Raw genomic sequence first — 26,788 nt, 5'->3', positions numbered from 1 at the left:
CTACAGGTGCGTGCCACCACACCCAGTGAATTTTTGTATTTTTAGTAGAGACGGGGTTTCACCATGTTGGCCAGGATGGTCTCGATCTCTTGACCTCATGATCCACCATTCTGTCTGGTGTAAAGTTTCTGAGAACTTGCCCTATGAATCTGGGTGGTTCTGTATTGGGTGCACGTATATTTTGGATAGTTAGATCTTCTTGTTGAATTGAACCCTTTACCATTATGTAATGCCCTTGTCTTTTTTGATTATTTTTGGTATAAAGTCTGTTTGGTTTGAAATCAGAATAGCAACCCCTGCTTTTTTCTATTTTCCATTTGCGAGGTAGATTTTTCTCCATCCTTTACTTTAAGCCTATGTGTGCCATTGCATGTGAGATAGGTCTCTTAAAGACAGTATATAGTTGGGCCTTGCTTCTTTATCTGACTCTACACAGTCCCTTTTAATTGTGGCATTTGGTCTGTTTACATTCAAGGTCAGTATTGAGCTGTGTGGATTTAATTCTGTCATCACGATGTTATCTGGTTATTATGCAGACTTGTTTGTATGGTTGCTCTATAGTGTCACTTACAGTCTGTGTACTTCAGTGTATACCGGTAGTGGCTGGTAATGGTCTTTCCTTTCTATATTTAGTGCTTCCTTCGGGAGGTCTTATAAGGCAGGTCTGGTAGTAACAAATTCCCTCAGTATTTGCTTGTCTGAAAAGGATCTTATTTCTCCTTTGCTTATGAAGCTTAGTTTGGCCAGATACGAAATTCTTGGTGGAATTTCTTTTCTTTAAGAATGTTGAATGTTGCTCCCCAGTCTCTTCTGGCTTGTAAGGTTTCAGTGGAGAGATCTGCTGTTAGTTTGATGGGCTTCCCTTTGTATGTGACCTGACCTTTCTCTCCAACTGCCTTTAACATTTTTTCTTTCATTTTGACCTTGGAAAACCTGATGATTATGTGTCCTGGGGATGATCTTCTTGTGAAGTATCTTACTGAGGCTCTTTGCATTTTCTGAATTTGAGTGTTGGCCTCTTTAGCTAGGTTGGGGAAGTTCTCAAGGATGAAATTTCTATGTTTCTATGTAACATATTTCTATGTTTTCCAAGTTGCTTCAATTTTCCCCACCTCTTTCAGGGACATGATTTGATCTCTTTTACACAATCCCATATTTCTTGCAGATTTTGTTAATTCCTTTTTCTCTATTCTTCCCTGTCTTATTTCAGAAAACCAGTCTTCAAGCTCTGAGATTCTTTCTTCAGCTAGGTGCATTCTGATAGTAATACTAGAGATTGTATTTTTTTTTTTTTTTTTTTTGAGATGGAGTCTCACTCCATCATTCAGTCTGGAGTGCAATGGTGCTATCTCAGCTCACTGAAACCTCCGCCTCCCAGGTTCAAGCAATTCTCCTGTCACAGCCTCCTTGGTAACTGGGATTACAGGCACCTGGCTAATTTTTGTAGAGATGGGGTTTCACCATGTTGGCCAGGCTGGTCTCGAACTCCTGACCTCAAATGATCCACCCACTTCAACCTCCCAAACTGCTGGGATTACAGGCATGAGCCACTGTGACTGGCCTGAAATTCTTATAGTGTGATTTTCAGCTCAATTGGGTCAGTTACATTCTTTTCTATACTGGCTATTTCGTCTGTCAGCTCCTGTATCATTTTATTATGTTTCTTAGCTTTCTTGGATTGTGTTTCAATGTGCTCCTGCATCTCAATGATCTTCATTCCTATTAATATTCAGAATTCTATTTCTGTCATTTCAGCCTTCTCAGCCTGGCTTAGAACCCTTGCTACAGAGGTACTGTGGTCACCTGGAGGAAAGAGGGCAGTCTGCTTTTTGAGTTCTCGAAGTTCTTGCACTGGCTCTTTCTCATCTTTGGGGCTGAAGTTCCTTCAATCTTTGAAGTTTTTTTCCTTTTATTCTATTTGATAACTTTGACAGTTTGATTTTGGTATAAGGTGGATTCAGTAGACTGGCTTTGTTTCTGGAAAATTTTAGGCAGCCAGTGCTCAGCTCCGAACTCCTGGGCTGTGTGCTCTAACTCTGGGAGACTTGTATTGGGTCCCAACTTTGCTCTCTGGCTCCTCAAGGTCGTCAACTCATTGCACTGGGGGCCCAATGTGCTTCTGGACAGCTGGTCACTACACTCTGATGGGTAGTGCCAGCCAAAGCATTTTGTAGGATGGTGGCAGTAGGATCCATCCTTGCTTGCATGTGCCAGCAGCGGCAGTGGTGGTGGAGTGGCAGTGTGGAGGTGTGCACACTTGTCAGCTGTGGAAAGGTGCTAGCAGCTGTCAGGGTGCCTGTCTCCCTGGGGGCGTTCACAGCAGCAGCAGAAGCAGAATGGCTCAGGGAGCTGGGTCCCTCCACTGGCAACTGTGCATGTGGTCCTATTGGTGGTGGTGCTAGCACAAGGTGCAGCACTGGTGGGCATAGGTCTGTGTGCAACCTCTGTGCATGTTGACATGCACATAGGTAGGAGTGCATGTCAGGGCAGGGAAGGGTCCGCTGTTCTCTGCACCTAGTTTCACTCTAGCAGCAGTGTTGGTACAGGGGCAGGGTGCTGGCAGGGCCAGGGCGGGCTGTCTCTGTGCTGCCAAGGCTCTGACTGCAATGGCAGGGGAGGTGAGGTGGGATACACTCCCATCAGCAGCAGTAGCAGGGCACACGCATGTTGGCAGGGCAGGAAAGTCAAAATCTGCCCATGTATATACATGCCAGAAAAGCAACATGGGGAGGGGTGTGGCTATGAGCCTGGGGAAGCTGCAGTTAGGGGAAGGAGTAGGTCTCCCCACTGGATCTCTCCTCCAGTCAGGCATGATTCCTCAGCAGTACAGGAGCTATGATGTAGACCCCCAGGGCACCCGCGGCTGCACTGCAAGCAGGCATGGTCAGGCTGGGCCTCAGGAGAGGCCAGAAGATCAAGGGGTGCTCAGGTCAGATCAGCCTCCTCTGATGGGCAAGACTGCCTGCAGAGTTCAGGTGTGACAGTTCCCCTGGGTCTAAAGTCTCCCATGGGAGCAAGTCAAGCCAAGGGGATCGTCTCCCTGGCCATGCTCTGCTGCAGACACTCAAGCACCAAACCCTCTGGGCTCCACATCGGCTGGTGTGCTGCCCCTACTACTTCTCTAAGCAGCTCTCCCTACCAACTCAAGTGTCCCTGGGGATCAAGGGGTCTCCTCCAGCTGGAATTTCAGAGACCTGTGGCAAGAGTAGGTTGCTACCTGCCAGTTCAACTCACCCATTCCCCCAGCGTCACTGGAGACCAGGAATGGGTCCTGGTGCATAGGTGTACAGTGGCCCCATGCAGGATTCCCAGCTTCCTCCCCCTTTAGCCCAGCTTCTGTGCCTTCTCTCCAGCCACTCTCAGTTGTTGCCTCTGAAGATCTGTTAGGAGTGTGCCAGTAGTCCTGGTCCCTCAGTGGCAGCTGTTCCACCTGGCTGCACCTAGTTGGGCATCTTGTCCCCTACCTCATGCTAAATTTTATTGACTATGTCTTCTATTCCAGGCTTAATACAGTAGATATTTTTGTTGTAGCATGGTGTCATGGTTAACTGCACAGATTAATAACACACTCTGGGTTCAAGAATACACAAACTTTTTCCCACTGCCCAGACTGTAATGGACAATGTCTACACTCCCAGGGCCAACACAAGGTTTAGGATAGTGAGATACCTCAGGCGCAAAATCTAAGGGGGCACCAAAAAATTCAGTAACCAAGATAATTTTAATGAAAATTATTTTTAAAAATCAAAGTTAATTTCAAAAAGCTATAAAGACTACAATAGCAAAATTTTAAGGACAGGATCCAACCCTGAACTTACACAATTCCACCTCACTTTCCTCACCCTGATCCTGGCCCTGCTGGACCCTGTCTTTAACTTTTAATATTTTGTTACCAGTGATTTTAAGCCTAAATTTGGAGTTTTACAATATTGCATTAAAATTTGATCTTGATTATGAGTTTTTGGTGTCCCATTGAAATTTTGCCACAGAGTCAAGGGCCTCACTTGCCTTATCCTGGTCCCAGCAGATCCCTGTGAATACCTTTAGACTTTTTTTTTTGTGGAATGTTCACAGCCTCTTCAGTGTTTTTGATCCCAACAATCAGCACATAAACCTCTTTCGATGTATTGTTAATGTTAAGCATGTTTCTTTAACTGAAAAAGAGGCTAAATAATCACATTGGCTAACATTTTAGCAGGTAATAACCCCATGCTTATGAGCACTTTACATGAATTAACTCACTTAAATGCAGAGCAACTCTGTGAAGTAGGTACTTTTTTTATAGTCATAGAGAGGTTAAGTAACTTGTCCAAAGTAATATAGAGTATTACCTGGGAGCTAGAATTTGAATTGAGAGAGTGTTATTAATCTGTGTAATTAACCACTATACCATGCCACAGCAAAAAATATTTACTGTATTAAGCCTGGAATAGAAGACATGGTCAATACAATTTAGCATGAGGGAGGGGGCAAGATGGTCGACGAGAGGCAGCCAGGTGGACAGGGATGACTGGCACACGTCTAAAAATCTTCAGAGGGAAGGCACATTGAAAGAACTTCAACCACATTCTCAATGGCATTTGCTTCTCTTCCTGACTTGGTTAGGGCCCAATACTATAGAAGACCTTTTGCACTCCACTCTTTCCTTGACGAACACTATGAGAAAATTGTAATGACCTCTGAGGACAGTTCTAATACTTCTCTGACACCATCCAGACCACAGACTCCAGAGGACATTCAATTTTCAGGAATATACATCTCTTATTTTGTCAGACCAATGGATCTCCTTGAAACATAGTCATAGATCTCAAAAATAGCAGTGACCATCTGAAGTCAGTATTTCATAATGTAAAATACCCTCCAAACAACTGGATTCTAGAACACTGTTAATTGTAAACAGTGTCAGTTTTATAACTGCAGTACAAAATGATAGCCAAAACTAGTCCAGTATTTAAAAAATATCTACTACTCTCACATCTCTAGTTAATAAAACACAATTGGAAATTTCGATGTTTCTTGAAATAGCAGATAATAAACCATAAAAACAAGGTTATTAGGAACATGCCTAAAAATTTACCCCCTGTGGTATATAGTGTATCTTAACTGGAGATCATGCAAATTTCCTCAGTTTGAAAGTGAAGATGGAAAGCAAACACAGTGGAGTAGAGAAACATTGGACTGGGTGTTGGAGGAGTGTATTTGTGCTAGAGCAGCCTATTGAGAGCTTCTGTTTTCACTCCACTGTCCTGCACACTTCTTGTATACTACAGTCGTTCATGACTGTACAACTATGCAAAAACCCAAAACATAAGAACCTAGTATTCTGGGTTCTTGCAAGTTAGAGAACAAAAATTTTGAACGAGGTAGGAGAGGGAAGTTAGATCAGGAAATAAATTTGTTTCTTTGGGAAATACATTGTTTAGTTCTTATATGAAGGAATGTATATTTCAAGAAAGTGAATTTCGGCTTATTTTCAATTGTCCCAGGACTTCACAATGTTCTCTTGTCAATAGATACTCTGCCAGTTCACATTAAACAAACAACATGTGAAAGCTATTTGTGGTTATTATGGAAGGCTCATTAGCATAAATGTTACTAAATATTTGGGATATTAACTTCTCTATATCCTTGCAAGGCAACTGCAGAGCTACCCTGCAGATTTGTAAGCTGTGCAGTGGTTTAAACTTTTATGATTTCAATTTGCTACCACCTGGGGTAAAGGGCTTTGGAACACCAAGTTCCTGAAGCTCCTTAATTTCTTGGCAAGACTTAAATGAATTCTAGGATACTCCATGCAGTCAGTTTAGTGCTAATAGATTTTTAAAGACAAATGCATTCAACATTTACACTCGATGGGCTTTTTAAAAACAAAGCAATTACTTACATGGCATTAATTAAACGAGCAGCCTCCTTCTGACAATACAAATTCTTGTCTTCCAGAGTCATTTCTGAATGTCTACACATTAGGTGCTGCAAAAAAGTTCAACAATCCTGACATACCTAAAAGGCTGCTCTTTCGGGATGAAAGGGAATAAATTACCAAGTATCTTTTCAGATTTGGGGTACTTTTGACCACGGCAGGGAGCCTGAGAACAAAGCATGCTATTTTTTCCTGGGTTCCGTAAAATTACATGGTAGCTTTTCCAAGAAGATTTTGCAGGGTCAGGCTCCTGCTTGTCTCTCCAGCTTCATCTTGCACTGCTTGCTCTCTCACTCCCTTTTGCCAATCATGGGCAGGCCTACTTTCAGCCACAAGAAGACACAAGCTTTTTCCAACCTCCCAGACTGTAGAGGACAGTATCTACACTCCCAGGGCCAGTGTAAGGTTTAGGCAAGTGAGATACCTCAGGTGCAAAATCTAAGAGGACACCAAAAAACTCAGTAACCAAGATAAATAATTTTAATGAACACTATTGTTAAAAAATCAAAATTAATGTCAAAAAACTATAAAGAATACAATAGCAAAACGTTAAAGACAGGATCCAACCCTGAACTTACACAATTCCACCTCACTTGCCTCACCGTAATCCTGGCCCTGCTGGATCCTGTCTTTAAACTGTTAATATCTTGTTACCTGGGATTTTAAGCATTAATCTGGATTTTTAAAATATTACGAGTTTTTAGTGTCCCCTTAAATTTTACCCCAGAGTCAAAAGGCTCACTTGCCTCCTCTTGGTCCCAGCAGATCCCTGTGAATACTTTTTGACCCTTTTTATTTTTTTTTGAATGCTCACAGCCTCTTCAGTGTGTTTTTGATCCCCACAACCAGCATATGAGGCTCTTTTTCAGAGGACCACCTGCAGGTTCTACTGGATCCCATTTGGCCTTCATAGAAGGAGAGATGGAAATACCAGGAAACCTAAGCCTGCCTCCGTCTCTCCTGTCCTGCCTTCCCCATGACCGCGTGGGCTTCCCTGAGAGCATATGCTTGCATAAGAACCCTCCCATCGGTATCTACCTCCAAGGCACAACATAATCAGGACCTTTGTGCCAGCTATTCCCTGTGATTCGAACACTGTTTCTGAGGCTCTTTACATGGCTGGTTGCTTCCCATTGGCTCGCTGGTAAAGAAATGTCAAGTACTCCTTTGACCACCAAAGACCTTCCTTTCTCCCTTATTTTTATAGTATCCTGTTTGTTTATTATACTTTCTTCCTAGTGCTAGGCATATACTTATGTTATTTACATCCTTACTTTTTCTTGGTTATTGGCTTCTCTCACTAGTCAAGCTTCAAAAGGACAGGAAACATACCTGTTCCTTTCATTTTGGCATCCCCTGGTGTCAGCACAGTGCCCAGCACTCAACTAATAAGTACACATCATTTATCACCTTTGCTTCCTTTGGATTTGGAACATGCCCCACTGATGAAAAGGTATGCACAGTTTTTAAGATGGATGACCATTTTGTGGTTCTTCTTAAAGTTACCCATAAAATTAGAGGAAACTTGCTTCAGGGATTTGTATTGTAAAACCCTGAGAAGTTAAAAAAAAACAACAACAAACAAACAAACAAAAAAACCCAAAAGCCCTCTAAAGAGGGGACCATTTGCTGCTTTCTTAATACCTGAGACACGGCCTCTATATCACATTTCCTAATTTACAAGAAAACAAAATAAACTTAGCTAATCATTAAAAAGTATTATTGAGATATATAATAAAGGATTGGAATTATAAATGCTCAGTGATAATCCTAGATTTTAGTATTCTCTGTTACTATATTCTTGTCCTTGCAGGGATATAGTTACAAAGTGTTTGGGTAAGATCTGTCCACAGGGCTCCAAGGACGAATGTTGAGTTTTGGCATAAAAAAACCCCTCACTTCTCATTTTCAATGGCACTGGGGAATGGGAGTTCACACACACCTTATTTTGGAAAGAGATTGTCCTGACTACTATTTTTCTCAGCTTTTTAAAATTCGTATTTATTTATTTATTTTTGAGACAGAGTCTCACTCTGTCACCAGGTTGGAGTGCAGTAGCACAATCTTGGCTCACTGTAACCTCTCCCTCCTGGGTTCAAGTGATTTTCCTGCCTCAGCCTCCTGAGTAGCTGGGACTACAGACACACACTACCACGCCCAGCTATTTTATTTTATTTTTTTTGTATTTTTAGTAGAGATGGGGTTTCACTATATTGGCCAGGATGGTCTCGAACTCTTGACCTCGTGATCCATCCGCCTCGGCGTCTCAGCTTCTTTTTGACCTTTTTCCTCCTTTCTGGTTGATTCTTACTGCATCATATCCCCTCTGCATATCTTCAAGTCATGGAATGTGTATACAAATGCTAATACCTGTTTCGCAGAATCCCTTTCATTTTAAATACCTGTAGCTGCTCATCAATGTAAGGGATCTTTAAAATTTCGATAGCAGATGGTCTTAATGAAGGATTCTTGTTCAACATGCTGTAACATTTAAAAAGAAAATTATTTTTCAAATGAACTAAAATATAAGTACAATTTTCAACTATTTCTGGGACAACATATTTATTTCTATACCTTTCCATGATGGCATTTAGTTCTTTTGGATATCTCTCAGGGAGAGAAGGTGTGTCACCTTCAACAATTTTTAAAACAATGGATAAGAAATTGGAGCCAGCGAATGCATGATTCATGCAGCACATCTCATATAAAATGCATGCCAGTGACCTGAAGACAAAGTCAAAGAATTTAAACAAGGAACAAATATCCTATTTTAAATTTTTTCATCATACAAAACCTCAGATGTGTTGGGGCATTGGCTGTGAGGCACAAACACGCAATCAGTAGTTGACTTAAAAACTGCAGTTTCATACTGTTTGTTTCCATTTAAATACATGTTTACCAAAAAAAAAAAAAAAAGGGAAAGAATAAAGCACAAAAGTAAGTCTGAATGACAGCTTCTTTATCAAAGAATAAGCAGCCCAAGAGTTAACAACATGCCCACACATAGTAAAGATTCTAAGTATTTGATCAATGTAAGGATTTTTTGAATTAGCCTTTAATAAATAAAATGCAGCTGAAGATTATCTTCCTAAGGCAGTTTGATAATTTTATATATGCAAAATATAATTTTAATTTAGCAGCCTAACCTTCCCTCTAATGTGCATCCAAGCATTTTTGAAAGGAAACTGGCATTATTTATTATTCTCTGAATATAATCCATTTGCAAGTGGGGTGGAAAAGCAGCTACTTGAAGCCCACATTAAAATGCATAATTCTCCTACGGTGAGTATGAAACAGAATATTAAAATTCTAGATAAGTCCAACACTGATTTGGATTAACCATGCAAATCAATAACCTCTAAACCAGCAGGAAAATATTTTAAATAACTCTACATCATAAAAAAAAACTGAAAGAGAAATTCCTGTCTGAGCTTAGTATTAAGAAATAATAGCACTTCTCCTGAATAATGAATTATTTTTATCTTATGGACATTATGAATTATGTAACTGTCCAGGTTTTCCTTTTCATGTTAGTCACTTGAAAGATAAGAAATAAACTTGTGATTGACCTTGTGTAAGTTACATTTTATGTAACTTTTAACAATGTCCTTAATACAACAAAGGATAGACAGAAATAAATACATTAATAATATCATTGAACTATTTTGTGGGTGTTCATGAAAATGTGCATTTGTAAGAGAATTTTGGATACATACACTGAGAATATTTCTGTTTCAGTAAATAATAACACTAAAAATTTCCAACTGAGCTGATTGGTACTTTACATTTTACAAAGCACTGACAATATCTCAACAGTCCCTCATAACTTCCCAGTGAAATAGAGTAGAGCCCATGTAATATTTTTCCCATTTTATAGATAAAAAATTGGCTCAGAAAACTTAAATGACTTGGCCAAGGTCATATAGGTAGTAAATGGTAGAACTGACTCTGGAATTAAGGCATTTATCTTTCAAAATCCTAGACTGTTTCCATTAAAGAATGCTAGAAAGAAGGGGGAGATGTTAGAACAAAGTGCATGAAATCAACTAGAATACCAATATCAATGTAAATATTAAAAATGACGAAAACTATTTGAAAATCAATAAATTTTGCATCTATCTAAAAGACTATTAAATGGCATCTGGTTAGATTTCTATACCCAGAAAAAACATTCCTTCAAATTAAGATGAAATAAAGATGTTTTTAGCCAAGCAAAAACAGAGATTTCATTATCAGCAGGAAAGCATTTCTTAAATCCTAGACATAAATTTTTCTAACAGAAGAAAAATGATCCAGACAAAAACAATGAGTACAAGAAGAAATAAAGAGCACCAAAAAAGTAGTTTTGTGAATATGCATAAATGAATATTAACTCTACAAAATAAAATTAACAATATCTTGTGGTGCTTAAAAATTATGTAGAATAAAAATTCATGGCAAAAATAAGGCAAATGACACAAGAGGGAAAAGATTCCAATTAAAAAACTAAATTATCAGACTGGAAAAATAAAAGGTATATTCTGCTCACAAAACAAACTTTAAATGTAGGAACACAGAGAGGCTGATAGAAAAACCATACAAACACCAAAATGGCAAGAAACACGACTAAGATTAAGATGGTGGATCAATAAAACAAGCAAACCACTAGGAATATAAAACAATTCTAAATCTGTATACACCCAATAATGTGTGTGTGTGCGCATGTGCATCGTGTGTGTGTGTGTGTATGAAGCAAGAACTGACAGAATTTAAAAAAATCAATCAAGATAGAAAAAATCTACATGATGACAAAATTGACATAATTGGCAAGTTGATGTAAATACAACCAACAATAACAGAATTCAATTTTTTTTCAAGGGCACAGGGAACATTTACCAAAATTGACAATTTACACAGGGCCACAAAGCAAGCCTTAACAGTTTTTAAGGACTGAAATCTTCAAAGCCTGATCACAGTAAAATTGTGCTAGACATGAATAACAGAGCGATAGAGAAAAAGAGATAATTGTAAAACCATAAAATTTCCAACTGCTTGAAAACTAAGAAATACACATCCAAATAATCCTTAGGTCAAACAAGAAATTAGAAAACACTTTTAATGGAATGCTAACGAAGATACCAAATATCAACACATTGAATGCAGTTAAGGTGCTTATAGCAAAATTCAAAGTATTAAATGCATATATTACAAAAAAAAAGCTTAAAATCTATCATATAAGTCAACTTGAGAAGCTAAAAAAACAGCAAATCACACCAAAGAAAGTTTAAGGAAATAAATTTTAAAAGAGAAGAAATTAATGAAATAGAAATAAACAATAGAAACAAAGTCAGTGAAGACTAATACATTTAATAGATCTCTAGCAAGGCTGATCAAGAAAATCAGAAAAAAAACACAGATTAACAATAACACAAATAGAAAAAGGTGCAACACTATAGACTCCACAGATATTAGAAAGTATTAAGATGACATTATAAACATGTTTTTTTCCAATAAATTTGACAATATGGATAAAGTTAACAGTCTTCTAAGAACACAACTTACTGACACAAGAAGAAAAAGATAATCTGAATAGTTTTTTATCTATTAAACAGAGATAATTTCTCATTTAAGGTAATAAAACTCAAAGCAGAATTACCATTTGACCCAGCAATCCCATTAGTGGGTATATACCCAGAGGAATATAAATCATTCTACTATAAAAACACATGCATGCATATGTTCATTGCAGCATTGTTCACAATAGCAAAGATATGGAATCAACCTCAATGCCCGTCAATGGTAGACTGGATAAAAAAAATGTGATACATATAAATGACGGAATATTATGCAAACATAAAAAGAATGAGATCATGTCCTTTGCAGCAACATGGATCAACCTGGAGGCAAACTAATAGAGGCACAGAAAACCAAACACTGCATTTTCTCATGTATAAGTGGGAGCTAAACATTGACTACATGTGAATGCAAAGAAGGGAACAACAAACACTGGGGCCTACTTGAGGGTAGAGGGAGAGGAGGAGGTTGAGGAACTCAAAAATAAAAGTAAAGAGGCAGTTGCTGTAACAAACTATAAACAAACAAATAAATAAAGGTTTAAACACAAAAAATATAGTTAACAATAATTTATTATGTATTTCAAAATAGAAGATTTGGAATGTTCCCAACACAAAGAAATGATAAATGTTTGAAGCAATGAATATCTCAATAACCTAGATTTGATCATTATGCATTGTAAGCCTGTATCAATATATCACAAGTGCCCCATAAACATGTATGATTATTATGTATGCATAAAAATTTTTTTAATAAAAAAAAACTGCCTATTGTGTACTATGCTTAACACCTGGGTAATGACATAATCTCTACACCAAGCCCATGTGACATAATTTTTATATATATATATGTATATATATGTATGTATGTATAAAACAAACCTGCACATGTACCCCTGAACCTAAAAGTTTAAAATAATAATAATTGAGATAGACAACAGAAGTATCCCCTGACCCTCTATCTCAAAAGTAAATATTATAAAGCAATCCTTGTAAGAACAGGAGCTATATTTTTTTGGTTTTGTTTTTGCCTACCAATGTATTTTCAGCACAGCAACAGAACAGTGGCTAGCTGTATCTTTTCAACAGAGATATTTGTTGAATACAGAAAAATAAAACAAAATAATAAAAAGCTCTTGCAAAGAAAAACTCCAGGACCAGATGGCTTTACTGATAAATTCTTCCAAACATTTAAGAAATAAATAACAATAATCTTGCTCAACCTCTTCATTTTGTAAGACCAGGACAAGTTTGATACTAAAATATAACAAGGATATTATATGAAAGGAAAATTACAAGCAAATGTTTTCATGAATGTTGATTCAAATAACCCACATTTACACACACATATTAGCAAATAGAATACAATGACATATTAAAAAGATAATGCATCATGACCACGTAGATTTTATTTCAGAAATACAGAGTTGACTTAATATATGAAAATAAATAAATCAAAATATATCTCATTATAGAAAAAAGTTGAAAAACCATATCACCATCTTGATTGATGCAAAAAAGCATTTTATAAAATTCAAAACTTATTGAATTTTTAAAAAGAAGAAAACTCCTAGCACACCAGATATAGGAGGGAACCTCCTTAATCTGATTTTTTGAAGCTTAAAAATATGTAGTAAACATGATGCTTATTGGTGAAATATTGAAAGTTTATTATTTTCTTCTGAGATTAGGAACAAAATAAGAATGTCTACTATCATCACTTCTATTCAACACTGTAATGAAGGTGCTGCCCAAAGCGATAATGCCAGAAAAAGTACATTTTTAAAAAAATCTATAAAGATAGTAAAGAAAACATTAGACTGTCATTAATCATGTCAACATGATTGTGTACAGAAAAAATTCCAAAGACCTGACAAACTGTTAGACTTAACGAGGGAATTATGCAAGACTGCTGAATACAAAGCCCTTCATTTCTATAAACTTGCACAAAAACACACTTAAAGTGGCCCATGAAATACCAACCAAAATCCTAGCAGACATTTTGGCAGGAACTGACAAGCAGATTCTAAAATTTATATGGAAATACGAAGGGATCTGAATAGCCACAGCAATTAAACAAGAACAAATTTAGAAGTTTGTATGACCAAATATCAAGATTTATTATAAAGTTATATTGCTTATATTATAAAGTTATAGTACCTATGAAAGTGTGATATTGGCAAAGAAGAAAAAATATATACCAATGACATAAAATAGAAGGCTCAAAAACAGATTCACACATATTTAATCACTTGATTAACGCAAAAATAAGCTGCACTCCATAGTAGAGGAAAATATGACTTTTTCAACAAATTATGCTGGGCCAATTGAATATTCATATAGAAAAAAATGTACTTGGATTTCTGTCTCATACCATGTGGCTACATACACACATAGATCAATTATAGATAGATGTTACTGTGAAAGATAGAATCAAATTGAGTCGGCTTTAAAAGAAAACAGGAGAAGATAGAATCAACTGAGTAGGCTTTTAAAAGAAAATAAGAGACTATCTTCATGATCTTGGAATAGGCAAAGATTTCTCAACCAAGACACAAAAGGCACTAGTGATAAAGTTGTGAACTTACAAAATGAACTTCATTAAAATTACAAACTTCTATTCATAAAAAGACACCATTAGGAGAGTGAAAAGGAAGACACATAGTGTAAGAAAATATCTGCAACTCAAATATTCATCAGACTACCGAAATATGGATAAAATTAATTAAAACTTCTATAAATCAATAAGAAAAATGAGAGAATCCAATAGAAAAATGGGCAAAAGACTTAACAGACACTCAATGGCCAAAAGTCATGAGAAGACGCCCAACATTTTTAGTCATCAGAAAAGTGCAAATTAAAACCACTGTGTCCTACCACTACATGCTACACACTTATCAGAATAGCTAAAAAGAAAAACACAGACAATACCAAGTCAGTACTTGTTAAACTATGAAAAAAAAAGTTTCCTTAGGAAAACAAGAGGGGCTAAATATCACTAAAAAAATATAATCATCAAGTTGAACCAAATACTTTTACTAATGTAGAATGTGTAAAATATTTGTGTTACGAATTGCCACAATATACTTAGTTATTTCCCCATAGAAGAATCTATAATTCAAACTTCAAGAATGTCCTCTTATACAGAATAGTAGAGTTACAAGAGACTATAAACATTTGCTCATTTCAAACTCTGGTTTTATCAATGAGAAAACCAAAGCTGAGAGAGAGGAAGTAATTTGCCCAGAAAGGTACCATGTCAGATCAGCTCATGTTGGTATTGGTATTAGTTCTCATCCAATACTTTTTAAAATTTCTCTTTTAAAAAGTTACATTGACCACATTCTGTTATATAGCGTAATACACACATAATAATCTGAAAACTGAAAAAAAGAAATCAAATTTGCAAGTCCAAGTAACAGAAGGCTAGCAATCACTCAGCACCTACACACTCTCTTCTGATGATTTATGCTCACCCCACATAGGCTCAGGGTCTCCTTGAGGAGAAGATTAGAAACAGAACAAGCTAGACAACCTCTCCTGGCCTGGGTATATCTGAAGGGTTGTATGGGAGCAACAACCCCTGATCCAGAACATTTTGAAGTGTCTTGGAAGCAGCTATTAGATTGTCTCCACCAATAATACTAATGGTAACAACAATAATGATAATAATAGTAATAACGAATATGATAGCGGGAATGTTAATAGTGTTCACTATGAGCCAGGCCCTCTTCTATGTTCCTTTCATATTTTAACTCATTGACTTACCCTCACAACAATCCTAATGAGGTAGGAACTATTATTATCATTCCCATTTTTTAGATGAGAAAACCATAAGATTAGGTAAATTGTTCAAGGTTCCATATTGAGTAGGTCATAAAGCTGGGATTGTAGCCCAGGCTATCTGGCTGTAGAGACACAGACTCTCTATGCTATCCTGCTTCTGGATCTTGCACCAATCAGAGCATTTTGGATTATGAAAGGCTCTCTTGAGTTGGAAATCATGGCTAGCCCTGACAGAGCCTTTTAAGCAGGGGCTGATTTCCCAAGGTAATTTCAGGTTCTATATAGAACCTTAATTCACTTTTAAAAATCACTGGGGCCTTAGACAACAAGCTATGCAGGGCATCACACCACGGCAAATATAGGGCACACAGACAATGAGACCTTCTGTGGAAAAAGGAAAGCAGACAAGTTTGGTTTTGCTTGGAAGGAAAGAGGGCTTAGTGGTCTATTAACAGTGAATTGATCGCCAAGTCAAATTCTGGTTTGATGGAGATTTAACTCTACTTTGATGAATTTATTAAGGTTATAAAAAGATGTGGTAGGCCAGGCACAGTGGCTCACACCTGTTATCTCAGTGACTTGGGAGGCTATGGTGGGGCAATGAGTTGAGGCCAGGAGTTTAAGACCAGCCTGGGCAACATAGCAAGACCCCATCTCTACAAAAAATAAAAATATATTAACTGGGTATGGTATAATACACACCTGTATTCCTAGCTACTCCAGAGGCTGGGGTGGGAGGATCACTTGAGCCCAGGAGTTTGAGGTTACAGTGAGCTATGATTGCACAACTGCACTCCAGCCTAGGCAACAGAGTGAGACCATCTCTAAAAATAAATAAAAATAAAAAAGATATGCAATTATCTGGTTAAAGAAACTATGGAACAATTAGATCTATAGGCTAACTTAGTAATTAGTTAATTCTGATATAAGACTATAGTACTCTCTGTTTTGGAAATCCTCTCAGTATGCAGTGCAATTACCTGTTTCACTTTGATGACTAATATTTGCTTGCACTCTAGCACATAGAGAAGACTTCATTTATCAGCCAGTAACTTGTGGAAACGGACCTGCTATAGTGGTCCCAGTGTACCTACCCTTGGAATGGGCGCTAGTAACTGAAACTTGGACCAACTGATTACAGAAACTACCTTGACACTCAAAGGTAAAAGATTTTTGGTTACCTACCATATCTCAGAGCCCCCGTCAGTGTTTCCCACACTTTAACATACATGCAAATCACTTAGGGGTTTTGTTAAATACATACGGTAGGTAACCAAAATACATATGGTGACTATATTTCTATGTACCAAGTGTTTGCTTTTTCCTAGTTTCCAACCAGACATTTCCATATAGGAATCATCTAAAACTCTTCACTTCCATCCTTTTAAAATAATTTTCTTTTATTTGACTCCCAGGTCTTCAATCTGCTGATACAAAAGTAGATTGGGGGTGGGGGAGAGCCGAAATAAACAAGTGAGACATACTTAGAAGTTTATGATTTGCATTCCTTTCTTTTTCCAAAATACAGACAACTTTGAAGAGGTAAGCAAATAAATCCCTGAGGGAGTGAATACAAGCAATGAAAAAGAAGGCTGGGATCAGGTGTCTGTGAAGCAAATTACACCTGAACTCCATAAACTTACCATCTGTCCAAGTTGAACAACTTGTCCAGAACTACTGAGAAAATTTCTGAAGCACAGGTTGATTGACACTAAATCACAAATGTAATTCAGGCTTTGTCTTGTCTTAAGGTAACTAAATTTACCCTTCAAAATCTGCCAGACTCTGCAAAGGCAGGCCTGCCCCAGGGCAATGCATGACTCTAGTTGGTTAGGAAGTTTTGTTGATCTTCTAGATAATGTTTTTATTTGATGTAATCGAGGAGCATCCTGATATATTCATCTAGAAAAGAGTAATCAGTTCAATCTATAGAAAGAGTAATAGAAATGTAATACAAGAGTAGTGGGTTTTGCTTTAGTGTGTATCACCCTAAATGAAAGTCTTTACTTAGGTAGAATTGAGTATTAACCTAAATTCAATCTAAATATAACGAAATGAAAATAAATATAACGAAAACCATTGGGCTGCTTGAAGTAATAGTACTTAAGAAACAATATTATATAGCAATTGTTTATGAATAACCTACCATATCTCAGAACCTCTATCAGTGTTTCCCAAACTTTAACATATACGCAAATCACTTAGGGGTTTTGTTAAAATGCTGATTCCAAGCATTTGGGGGGAAATGGTATATACAGTGGAAGCATAGTTTTTAGATCTTTCTTGAATCCACATATGAAAACAGAGCAGCTACAGAACAAAACTCAAAATCCATGAATAATATTTATTATAATTTATAATAAAGTCAGGTGATAAGATGTCCCCTTGAACCTCACAGTGCAAGTGAAGGAACACAAACCACATAGCTACATGACTGGCATAGTATCAGCATCTCTGTGAGAAGAAGCAGAGGGAAGCAATGGAGTGATCAAGGGACATGAAAACAGAAGAACCTCAAACTATCCACAGTGGGCCAATCTAAGCATAGCAATTAAACCCAGCAGGGGTTCTGCCCAATCCAAAAGCAGGGTGAATGCAAGAAATCCCAAGATAAGGCTTAAAGCAGCTGGAGCAAAATAGTTCAGGGCTGTCCAAAAGAATTTATTGAACTCATGGAAATGTTCTTATTTCCACAAACAATAGCCACCAGCCACATTTGGCTTTTGAGCACTGAAAATGTGGCTAGCGTGACTGATGAGATGAATTTTTTAAAGAATATTTAAAAAGAAAAGTGAACTCATTTCTTTTATCATATTCTAATATACTGCCACATTTTAGGGAAGACGACCCTTAAAATTATAGACAAAACAAGGTTTGGGTGCATTTTCTCCTGTTCATACCAGCTCTCTCTAATTACTTTCCTCCATAACTGAGCTTTACAATGTTTCAAGGAAGATTATCAAATCTCTCTCCTCTGTAGTGGTCCCATGTCCTCCATACCATAAGAATGTGGCTATTGGAGGAAAAAGATTAAAACCAGTAAGTGAGGAAGACAAGGAGACCACAGGGTGGCAGAAGAGAAAAACTGACCAAAAGTCAAAGCTTCTTTGCATCTTTAGCTGTTCTTGAGGTCACAGTTACAGATTCTATGCAAACCACACAGCTTGGGAAAGGATGTGGACAGTGATCGGAGTTGGGGTAGGGAGGTAGGTTGGCAATGGAAACAATGATCAAAGCATCCTTACATTACCAACGGTTATTCACTCAGCCACTCCATCAAGACCGAATATGGCAACAGCCAGCACTGCCCATGGGGCATCAACTGCTTCATACTTTGATCAAATTGCTATGTTCCAACTACTTTAATAATTTTATATCATCTCCGGAGGCTCTTTTATGAGGGACAGAACATCAAAAGTAGTAGAACGTGCCAGGTTAATAGAAGACCTACCTATCTTCCTCCTTTGATCTTCACCAATCTTCTCCCTCCTGTCAGTTTTCTATAGCCCAGCTGGCATCATAGTAAGACTGACTCCCCTGGTAGATTGATTGCTCTTTGCAAATATTCTTTTTCCCTTCCCCCACGGGGGGAATTGGCACAGGGCTTGCTTCAGTCAACAGAATATGGGTGGATACGAAGTGTGTCACAACTAACTGAGTGGAGGATCTAAAGGCAGACATATGCTCTCTCTCTAGCACTGTACTGTCCATGTTAGCTCAGAGCATAACCTGTGTCCTGGAACTGGGAAAACCATGGATCAGAGCAGGCTGCACCTTGGAATAGAAACTCAGTTAATCTGCAGTCCTCATGTAATGCCAAAAAAATATATACGAAGTAACTGAGAGTTTTTTGGAGTTCTTTGTTAGAGCAGCAAAGCTGACTGATATATCATTCCTCTGCTTAACAGCCTTTAGCAGTTTCTCATACTCCAGAAGAGTACAAGCTTCTTATCATAATTACATGGGTCATTCACCATCTGACCCCTGCCCGCCCTTCAGTCAAACGTACCAACACTCCCCTCCTTGCCACACACACACTTTGTCCTACAGCTAATCAGAAGACCCTGAGCTTTCTCACGCTTCCATGTCCTTTCATACCTTTTCTCAGAGTCTTTCAGGAGTCAGAGAAGGTCCAAGTCATTTGTAACTACTTTTAAATTCCCAGTGTATTTTTTAAATGAATAAATACCACAATAAAAGTTTCAAAATTGGTGGTATATCTGAAATTTTGGCATTAAATAAATAAACACCTTTAACATATACCACTTCATTTGGCAATAACTTTAAACACACACATTTGAGGCCCTTTGTGAATGAGAAGGCCCTGGCCAAATGGTTCTTCTGGCCAGCCACTTTCCCTACACAGTTCCCTCCCTCTTCTCCCAGTGGGCACCCCTCATTTTTGGTCATTGACATTGGGTCTTTTTACATGAAATACATTTGCCAAACTCTTATCCATTTTTTCCCCATCCTGAGCAGGAATCATGCACTCTCTAAGACTGTAGCTGATGCGCTCTACCCCATCCCCAGCGGTCAATCACTCTCCACTTTATACATCAGAACATGTATTGTACTACAACAGTATACAGCAATTTGTTTATATGTTTATCATTCCTTTGAGGACAGAAACCCTCATGTCTTCACGTCTCTTCCTTTCTGCAAATACTACCCTAGGGGCAAGAAAGAGTAAGGCTAAAGGTATGAGCTGTGCTGGTACACTGTCTTTCTGAGGTAGGAGGAGAAGCCCTAATTTACAAATTTCCATGGTATAAATACCATGGTTGTTTTCAAGTTACTAATGTGACATCAGTGAACACTGACTTGAGAAGAATTGTGGATAAGTGGGTCTTATGAGCTGGTATGAGCTCCAGCATATCACTGAATCATGGGAGTGACAGAAAGATAAGGCTGGAGTCAGATGGTCCAGTGCTGGGGCTGACGTTGGGGTGGGGGTTGGGAGAAAGAAGGCAAGGTCAGGAGGAGTGAAATAAGAGTTCTGAGGCACATGGAAAAGTTGCTGGTCTGGAAGTTCTCAGCTGTGGTCCAGGTTCTTGGGTTCTACCCACCAAACAGACCAGCAGTAGAGTGCCAGATTGCTCTCCTGGCACAAGCTTCTTCTCTTAAGCAATTTATTGAGCCTTTTGACATAAAGAAAATGAACACTGCCAGATTGTCATATGGAGGCCTAGATTAGAGGCTACTTCTCAACTCCTGCCTGCTGCTCTCCTGATGAAGTCCTGCTCCAGTCACCACTGCTGCATAAAAAACCACCCCAAACCTTAGTACCTTAAAACAACAATAATCAGTCATTTTGATCATGAATCTTTTTGGTCAGAGACTGACAGGGAAGCCTTGAATCTGCTCCCCACAGCATCTGCTGGTGATGCTCAACTGAGGCTTAAGGATCCACTTCCAAGATGGCTCACGCACATGACTGGCCAATTGATGCTGGCTATCAGCTGGAAGCTCAGTGGGGGTAAAGATCAAAGGCCTTGGTTCCTCTCAATGTGGCCCTCTCCATGTTGGCCTCTCAATGTGCCACTCAGGCTTCCTCACAACAGGGTAGTTGGGTTCCAAGAACAAGAATTTCAAGAGAACCAAGCAAAATCTATGTTGTTTTTATTATCTAGATTCAGAAGTCACATAGCATCAATTTTGCCATAATCACAGCCTTATCCAAATTAAAGGTGAGGGAACACAGATCCCAACTCTCAATAAGAATGTGTCAATATCACATTATAAAAAGAACATATGAGAAGTGATATGTTATGATGGCCATTTTTGGAAAATACAATCTGCCACATGCCCCTATGGATAATGGGACATTTTACCTTATGCTCCCATTCAAAGAAGTCTCTTTCCTCAGAAATCCAGGCCCTGCCCAGGCTCTCAAGGCTATACTCTTTCCTCGCCCCTGATGTTCCTTGCTACAAAGTGCCCAATCCTGGAATTTGAAAGATTCAACCCCAATTTGACTTCCTATAGAAAGACTAGTCTCAACTAGGGATTCCAAGAACCTAACCCACTTTTAGGAGAAGGACTTCCTGTACTGAATGCTATAAATAGATGAAGCCGGAAAAGTTTAACAGATTTCAGAACGAAGATAATGTTACATATGGGCAAACATTAACAGATGAAAACATAACTAGTATTAGGCCAATTCTCCTTTAAGCAAATTCTCCTGTCTCCAGTTAAAAAGCAACTTAAACAATGAAGAGTGGTGATAAGATTTAATACTTGCCAAATAAATTTGCATGTTTGAAATAAGAACTTGTTAACACAAGTAAATTTTTCTTTTAGTAAGAGGAATGAAAGAAAATTCTGAGCTAAGCCTCCCTCTCCAATTCTCCCACAGAATTAACAAAACAAGAGTATATAAATTTGTCACATCATTTATTAATGACTTAAATCTGCTTGGTCTTCTATAACTTTCTTATACTTATATATTAATATCTTTTTCTAGATTCAGGAAGTTCTCTGTTATTATTCCTTTTAATAAACTTCTTACTCCTATTTCTTTCTCCACTTCCTCTTTAAGGCCAGTAACTCTTAGACTTGCCTTTTGAAGCTACTTTCCAGATCTTGTAGGTGGGCTTCATTCTTTTTTTCTTTTTTCTCTTATCTCAGAGCTCTGTGTATTTTCCAATATCCTGTCTTCAAGCTTACTAATTCTTTCTTCTACTTGATCAATTATGCTATTAAGATACGCTGATGCATTCTCCAGTCAATTGATTTCTCAAGTCCAGAACTTCTGCTTGATTCTTTTTAATTATTTCACTCTCTTTGTTAAATTTATATGATAGAATTCTGAATTCCTTCACTGTGTTATCTTGAATTTTGTTGAGTTTCCTCAAAACAGCTATTTTGAATTATCTGTCTGAAAGGTTGCATTTCTGTGTTTCTCCAGGATTGGTGCCTAGTGCCTTATTTAGTTTGTTAGGTAAAGTCATGTTTTCCTGGTTGGTCTTGACACTTGTGAATGTTCATCAGTGCCTGGGCATTGAAGAGTTAGGTATTTATTGTAGTATTCACCATCTGGGCTTGTTTGTACCCATCCTTCTTAGGAAGGCTTTCCAGGTATTTGAAAATACTTGGGTGTTGTGATCTAAGCTATATTTGCACTGGGGCTACCCCAAGCCCAGTAACACTGTAGTTCTTACAGACTTGTAGGGGTACCACAACTTGGTGGTCTTAGATAACATGCAGAATAATTCTTTGGATTACAAGGCAAAGACTCTTGTTCTCTTTGCTTACTTTCTCCCAAACAAATGGAGTCTCTGTATTGAGTTGCCTGGAACTGAAGGTGGGGTGACACAAGCACTCCTTTGGTCACCACTACGGGGACTGTGCTGGCTCAGACCTGAAGCCAGCATGGCACCCTGTAACCATTTCCTATTCCCTATGTTCGCTCAAGGCCCTGGGGCTCTACAATCAGCAGATGATGAAGCCAGCCAGGTCTGTGTCCTTCCCTTGAGGGATGTGAGTTTCCTAGGTCCTGGGCAGGTCCAGAGATGCTCTCCCAGAGCCAGGGACTAGAGTTAAAAACCTTAGAAATCTCCACGGTGTTCTATTCTACTGTGGCTGTGCTGGCACTCAAGCCACATGACACAGTCCTTCCCCCTCTTCCCTCCCCTTTCTATGTGCAGAGGAGCTTCACTCCATGGCCACCATCACTACAGGCCTATAGGGAATATTCCCAGGCTACCACTGATGCTCAATTAAGGCCTAAGGACTCTTCCTTCAGCTTGTGGTGAATACCACCAGGCCTGGAACTTATCCCTCAGGGCACCGGCTCCCCTCTGGCCCAGGGAAGGTCCAGAAATGCTATCCAAGACCTAAGACATGGAGTCAGAGACTCCAAGATCTCCCTTGGTCCTCTACACAACTGTGGCTGAGCTGTTACCTGGTTTTTGGTTCTTATGAAGGTGATTTCTTTGTGTAGACAGTTGTAAAACTTGGTCTTCCTCAAAGGATAAATGCTTGAGGGGAAGGATACCACATTTTCCATGATGTGATTATTCTGCATTGCAGGCCTATATCAAAATATTTCATGTACCCCATAAATATATACATCTACTGTGTACCCACAAGAATTAAAAATTTAAATTTTTTTAAAACCTGGTGTTCCTGGGGAGGGCCATGATCAGTGAAGTCCTTATTCAGCCATCTTGTACTGTCATTCCTCTATCAATATCAATTTAACAAGGATTTATTAGCTATATTATTAACCTTTTTAAAATTCATCAGGCCAAATTAGTACTATCTGCAGAGTTTGTATCAACCATTTCATTCTAGTCATTGAAAAAAATATATTAATGCTCAAATATACTTCACCTGACTGCAATGTTTTCTTACCTAAGCTCCTATTGGATGAAAAAACTGACACCAGTGCTTACTCCCTAGGAAAGCACTCCCTAGTCAATAGCTTCCTTCTGAACCCATATAAGAACTTCCCAGGCCATGGGCAATGAAAAAAAATGAATTCTTTTGCTCCAGAGCTTTCTTCACTAAGAGGGAGCTGATGAAGCTGTTGGCTGCCAGCTACTAGATGGCCCCATTTTAGTTACAGGAAATGCTGCCAAATTGGACTGTATTTCTCAAAAAAAATAGGCTGTTGTCCCCATCCCTTCCCTGACCACCCTGGAAATGTTTTTCTGTGAGAATACTTTCTTGGTCCTGGCAGGTCAGGCAGGTGCTGGTTCTTCTCTGTTTTCTTCTACCCATGACTAATCCTTGTCTGACACTTTGGCCCCAAGATCACGAGAGCCTGAGTCCAATGTTGGGCATGAACTAGACTCCTTCTCTGTCCCCTACCCAACCAACTTCCACACCAAATCTCCGAGAAAAACCCTGAGAGCTTCACGGTACACTCTGGATGTTGCCACTATTCCCACCACTGTTCCTTTACTTAAATCACCCAAAGAATATGGGGGCTACAAGATCAAAGAGCCATCTGGTTGGCTTCTCACAACAAAGTACACAAGACCAACAGTGAAATATTGTTTTCTTTCTGTTTAATTGCAGTACCATTATTCAAATAATATTGCCCTTTATTTGTTTCTCCTACCAAAATAACATACTCTAACTATTCATAGTTTAAATCAATTTAATGAGCTGGCCTAGGAACCCAACTCATATTTGTATTTCTCCTGTGGGTATAAGAGTATTCAACAATTGCTTATACAAATCAGCTGTGATCAAGGCATTGTCCTCAGTAAACCTAACTATCCTAACTTTGCAAATCACTTTATGCACTTTTGGAACCTAACCCACTTTTAGGAGAAGGACTTCCTGTAGTGAATGCTATAAATAAATGAAGTCGGAAAAGTTTAACAGATTTCAGAACGAAGATAATGTTACATATGGGCAAACATTAACGGATGAAAACATAATTAGTATTAGGCCAATTCTCCTTTAAGCAAATTCTCCTTTAAGCATTATAAATATAATATGAACAGCTATTAGTGCTAAAATAAAACACTTATCAATTATTCATAAGTGTTTCCAATCCTAAAAAAAAATCCACAATAAACAGATGCTACACACTGAGATTCAGAGATAGGTTCTCGACCTCATTCAATCTAATTTTTCTAAGAGTGTCTACTAAAGATTACTCATCACATGTATGCATCTGCCACTATAATTATTAGATATCTTATTCTTCCCATTTTAGGTTTGGCAATAGAAATTTCATTACCAGATAAGCCCACTTTGATTCTGATACAACCAAGGTAATTACTAAATCCATAATAAGGTGGTTATTTGGGGCCAGGATGATGATGAATCCTAAGCTTGTACTTGCTGAAAAGTTAATAATCTCTGCAAGGAGGGCTAACCTAAAGCTCAGAGAAACACATTAAAATCCTTCTGCATTTGTTATATTTTGGAGGTTTTGGTTGTTTTTTTTTTTCTTTAGTCAGACATTTTTGTAATCCTAAACTACAGCAATACTGTCGGATATCCCATAATTCTCCATTATAGTAATAGTAATAGTAGGAGCAGTTTTTTAAAAAAGAAATAGCACTGACATAACTGACACAAATACTCTATGCTTTCCTTTCCTCTCCGTGGGTTCTGCTGCTTTCGCCTTCTAGGAGACATTCATCTGATCTGGAAAGCAGATACAGATGCCTGTCAAAAGGAGCCAGGTTTGTTACATATAATTCCAAAAACTTAAATGATAGGCTTTGTAAATTAATTTACTCTTAATTCAGATGACATAATATAATATCTTCCTGAGATACCATATAACCTTAAACTATAAAGATATATATTTGAGTCTATTTAAAAATGTCTATAATATTAATTTTTAAAATTAAATGTAAAGAGATATATAGGTACATAATTGAAATTCAATCTGAAGCAAAGCCCAAAATTGATTTCTCAAACTAGAGAAAGGGACTCCAAAAGCAGCAAGATTTCTCCTGACAGGTAGGAATCCTATCACTTTTGCTTTATACCTAAGGGATGTTACCTAGTTCTGGGCAAAGAGTAGATGTTCAATAAAGCAAAATTTAAAGGAACTCATTAGTTATTCCTCTAAAAATACCTTTGTGATGTTTGGTTCTGTTTGGTTTGGGTTTTCCTTTTCTTTTGGATGTGGTAGTTAAGTGGGTTAGAAGGAAAGAAGAGAGAAGATGATACGTGAATTGGAAAAGACCTCCAGGGAAGAAGTAAGCCAATGATTAAAAAAAAAAAACAAAACCTGTCAATAATTTAGAAATGAACAATTGCAAGACTGAATTGAAAGGACAGGATTTGTAGGGAACTGCCATACCCAGACCTAATCTTGACAATGTTCTCTCCCATTTGGTAGGCACGAGAACAAGGAACAGATAACGACCCTTGTGAAAATCCTAAGCAATATCCCCTGCTGTGGTTCACTTCCCTAACCAGAGAAAACATAATTTTCTACTTTGTCTTCTTTAGAAGAGTGAAGTGAGCACATCTTTTGCACTGCTTATCTTTGAAAGCTCAGAACTATTTATGTTGATTTGTATACAATAACTATTTACTTAATTAACTAGCCCTCAGCTAGATTGTTCTTTCAGTCCTTAACAAGCAGAAAAGTATACATTAAGATTCCTCTTCAGAGGAAAAGAAATAGGACCTATTGTTTACACTAGAACATATTGAACACAGTTTTCCACATGGCTTCTGCAATGAGATTTCACCTAGTTCCACAACAAGGAAGGAGAAATTACTTTGATGTAAGAGCTCAGAGAAACTCAGACATCGCAGATGTATCTATCACTGAAAATTCAGAAATTTTGAAATTTAGTTTATCCTAGTCCAGGCGCGGTGGCTCACACCTGTAATCCCAGCACTTTGGGAGGCTGAGGCGGGCAGATCACGACGTCAGGAGATGGAGACCATCCTGGCTAACACAGTGAAACCCCATTTCTACTAAAAATACAAAAAAATTAGCCAGCCATGGTGGCAGGAGCCTGTAGTCCCAGCTACTCGGGAGGCTGAGGCAGGAGAATTGCTTCAACCCAAGAGGCAACCCAAAAAAAAAAAAAAAAAAAAA

General features: G+C 38.1%; 1 protein-coding gene across 3 annotated transcripts in view; it reads right to left on the bottom strand.

Annotated features, from left to right (window-relative positions):
• Positions 1 to 26,788, bottom strand: part of NEK11 (NIMA-related kinase 11) — a 311,830-nt gene that overhangs the window by 191,776 nt on the left and 93,266 nt on the right. For all 3 annotated transcript variants that reach the window (XM_011977968.1, XM_011977967.1, XM_011977969.1), the window contains exons 7-9: positions 8,495 to 8,644; positions 8,323 to 8,401; positions 5,885 to 5,970 (exon numbers count right to left, since the gene is read on the bottom strand). In XM_011977968.1, coding sequence (XP_011833358.1) covers positions 5,885 to 5,970; positions 8,323 to 8,401; positions 8,495 to 8,644 — 315 coding nt within the window. The remainder of the gene's footprint in view (positions 1 to 5,884; positions 5,971 to 8,322; positions 8,402 to 8,494; positions 8,645 to 26,788) is intronic.

This window comes from Mandrillus leucophaeus, unplaced genomic scaffold, assembly GCF_000951045.1.
Source record: "Mandrillus leucophaeus isolate KB7577 unplaced genomic scaffold, Mleu.le_1.0 Scaffold186, whole genome shotgun sequence".
Classification (NCBI taxonomy): Eukaryota; Metazoa; Chordata; class Mammalia; order Primates; family Cercopithecidae; genus Mandrillus; species Mandrillus leucophaeus.
This window is presented reverse-complemented; position numbering and strand designations above follow the sequence as displayed.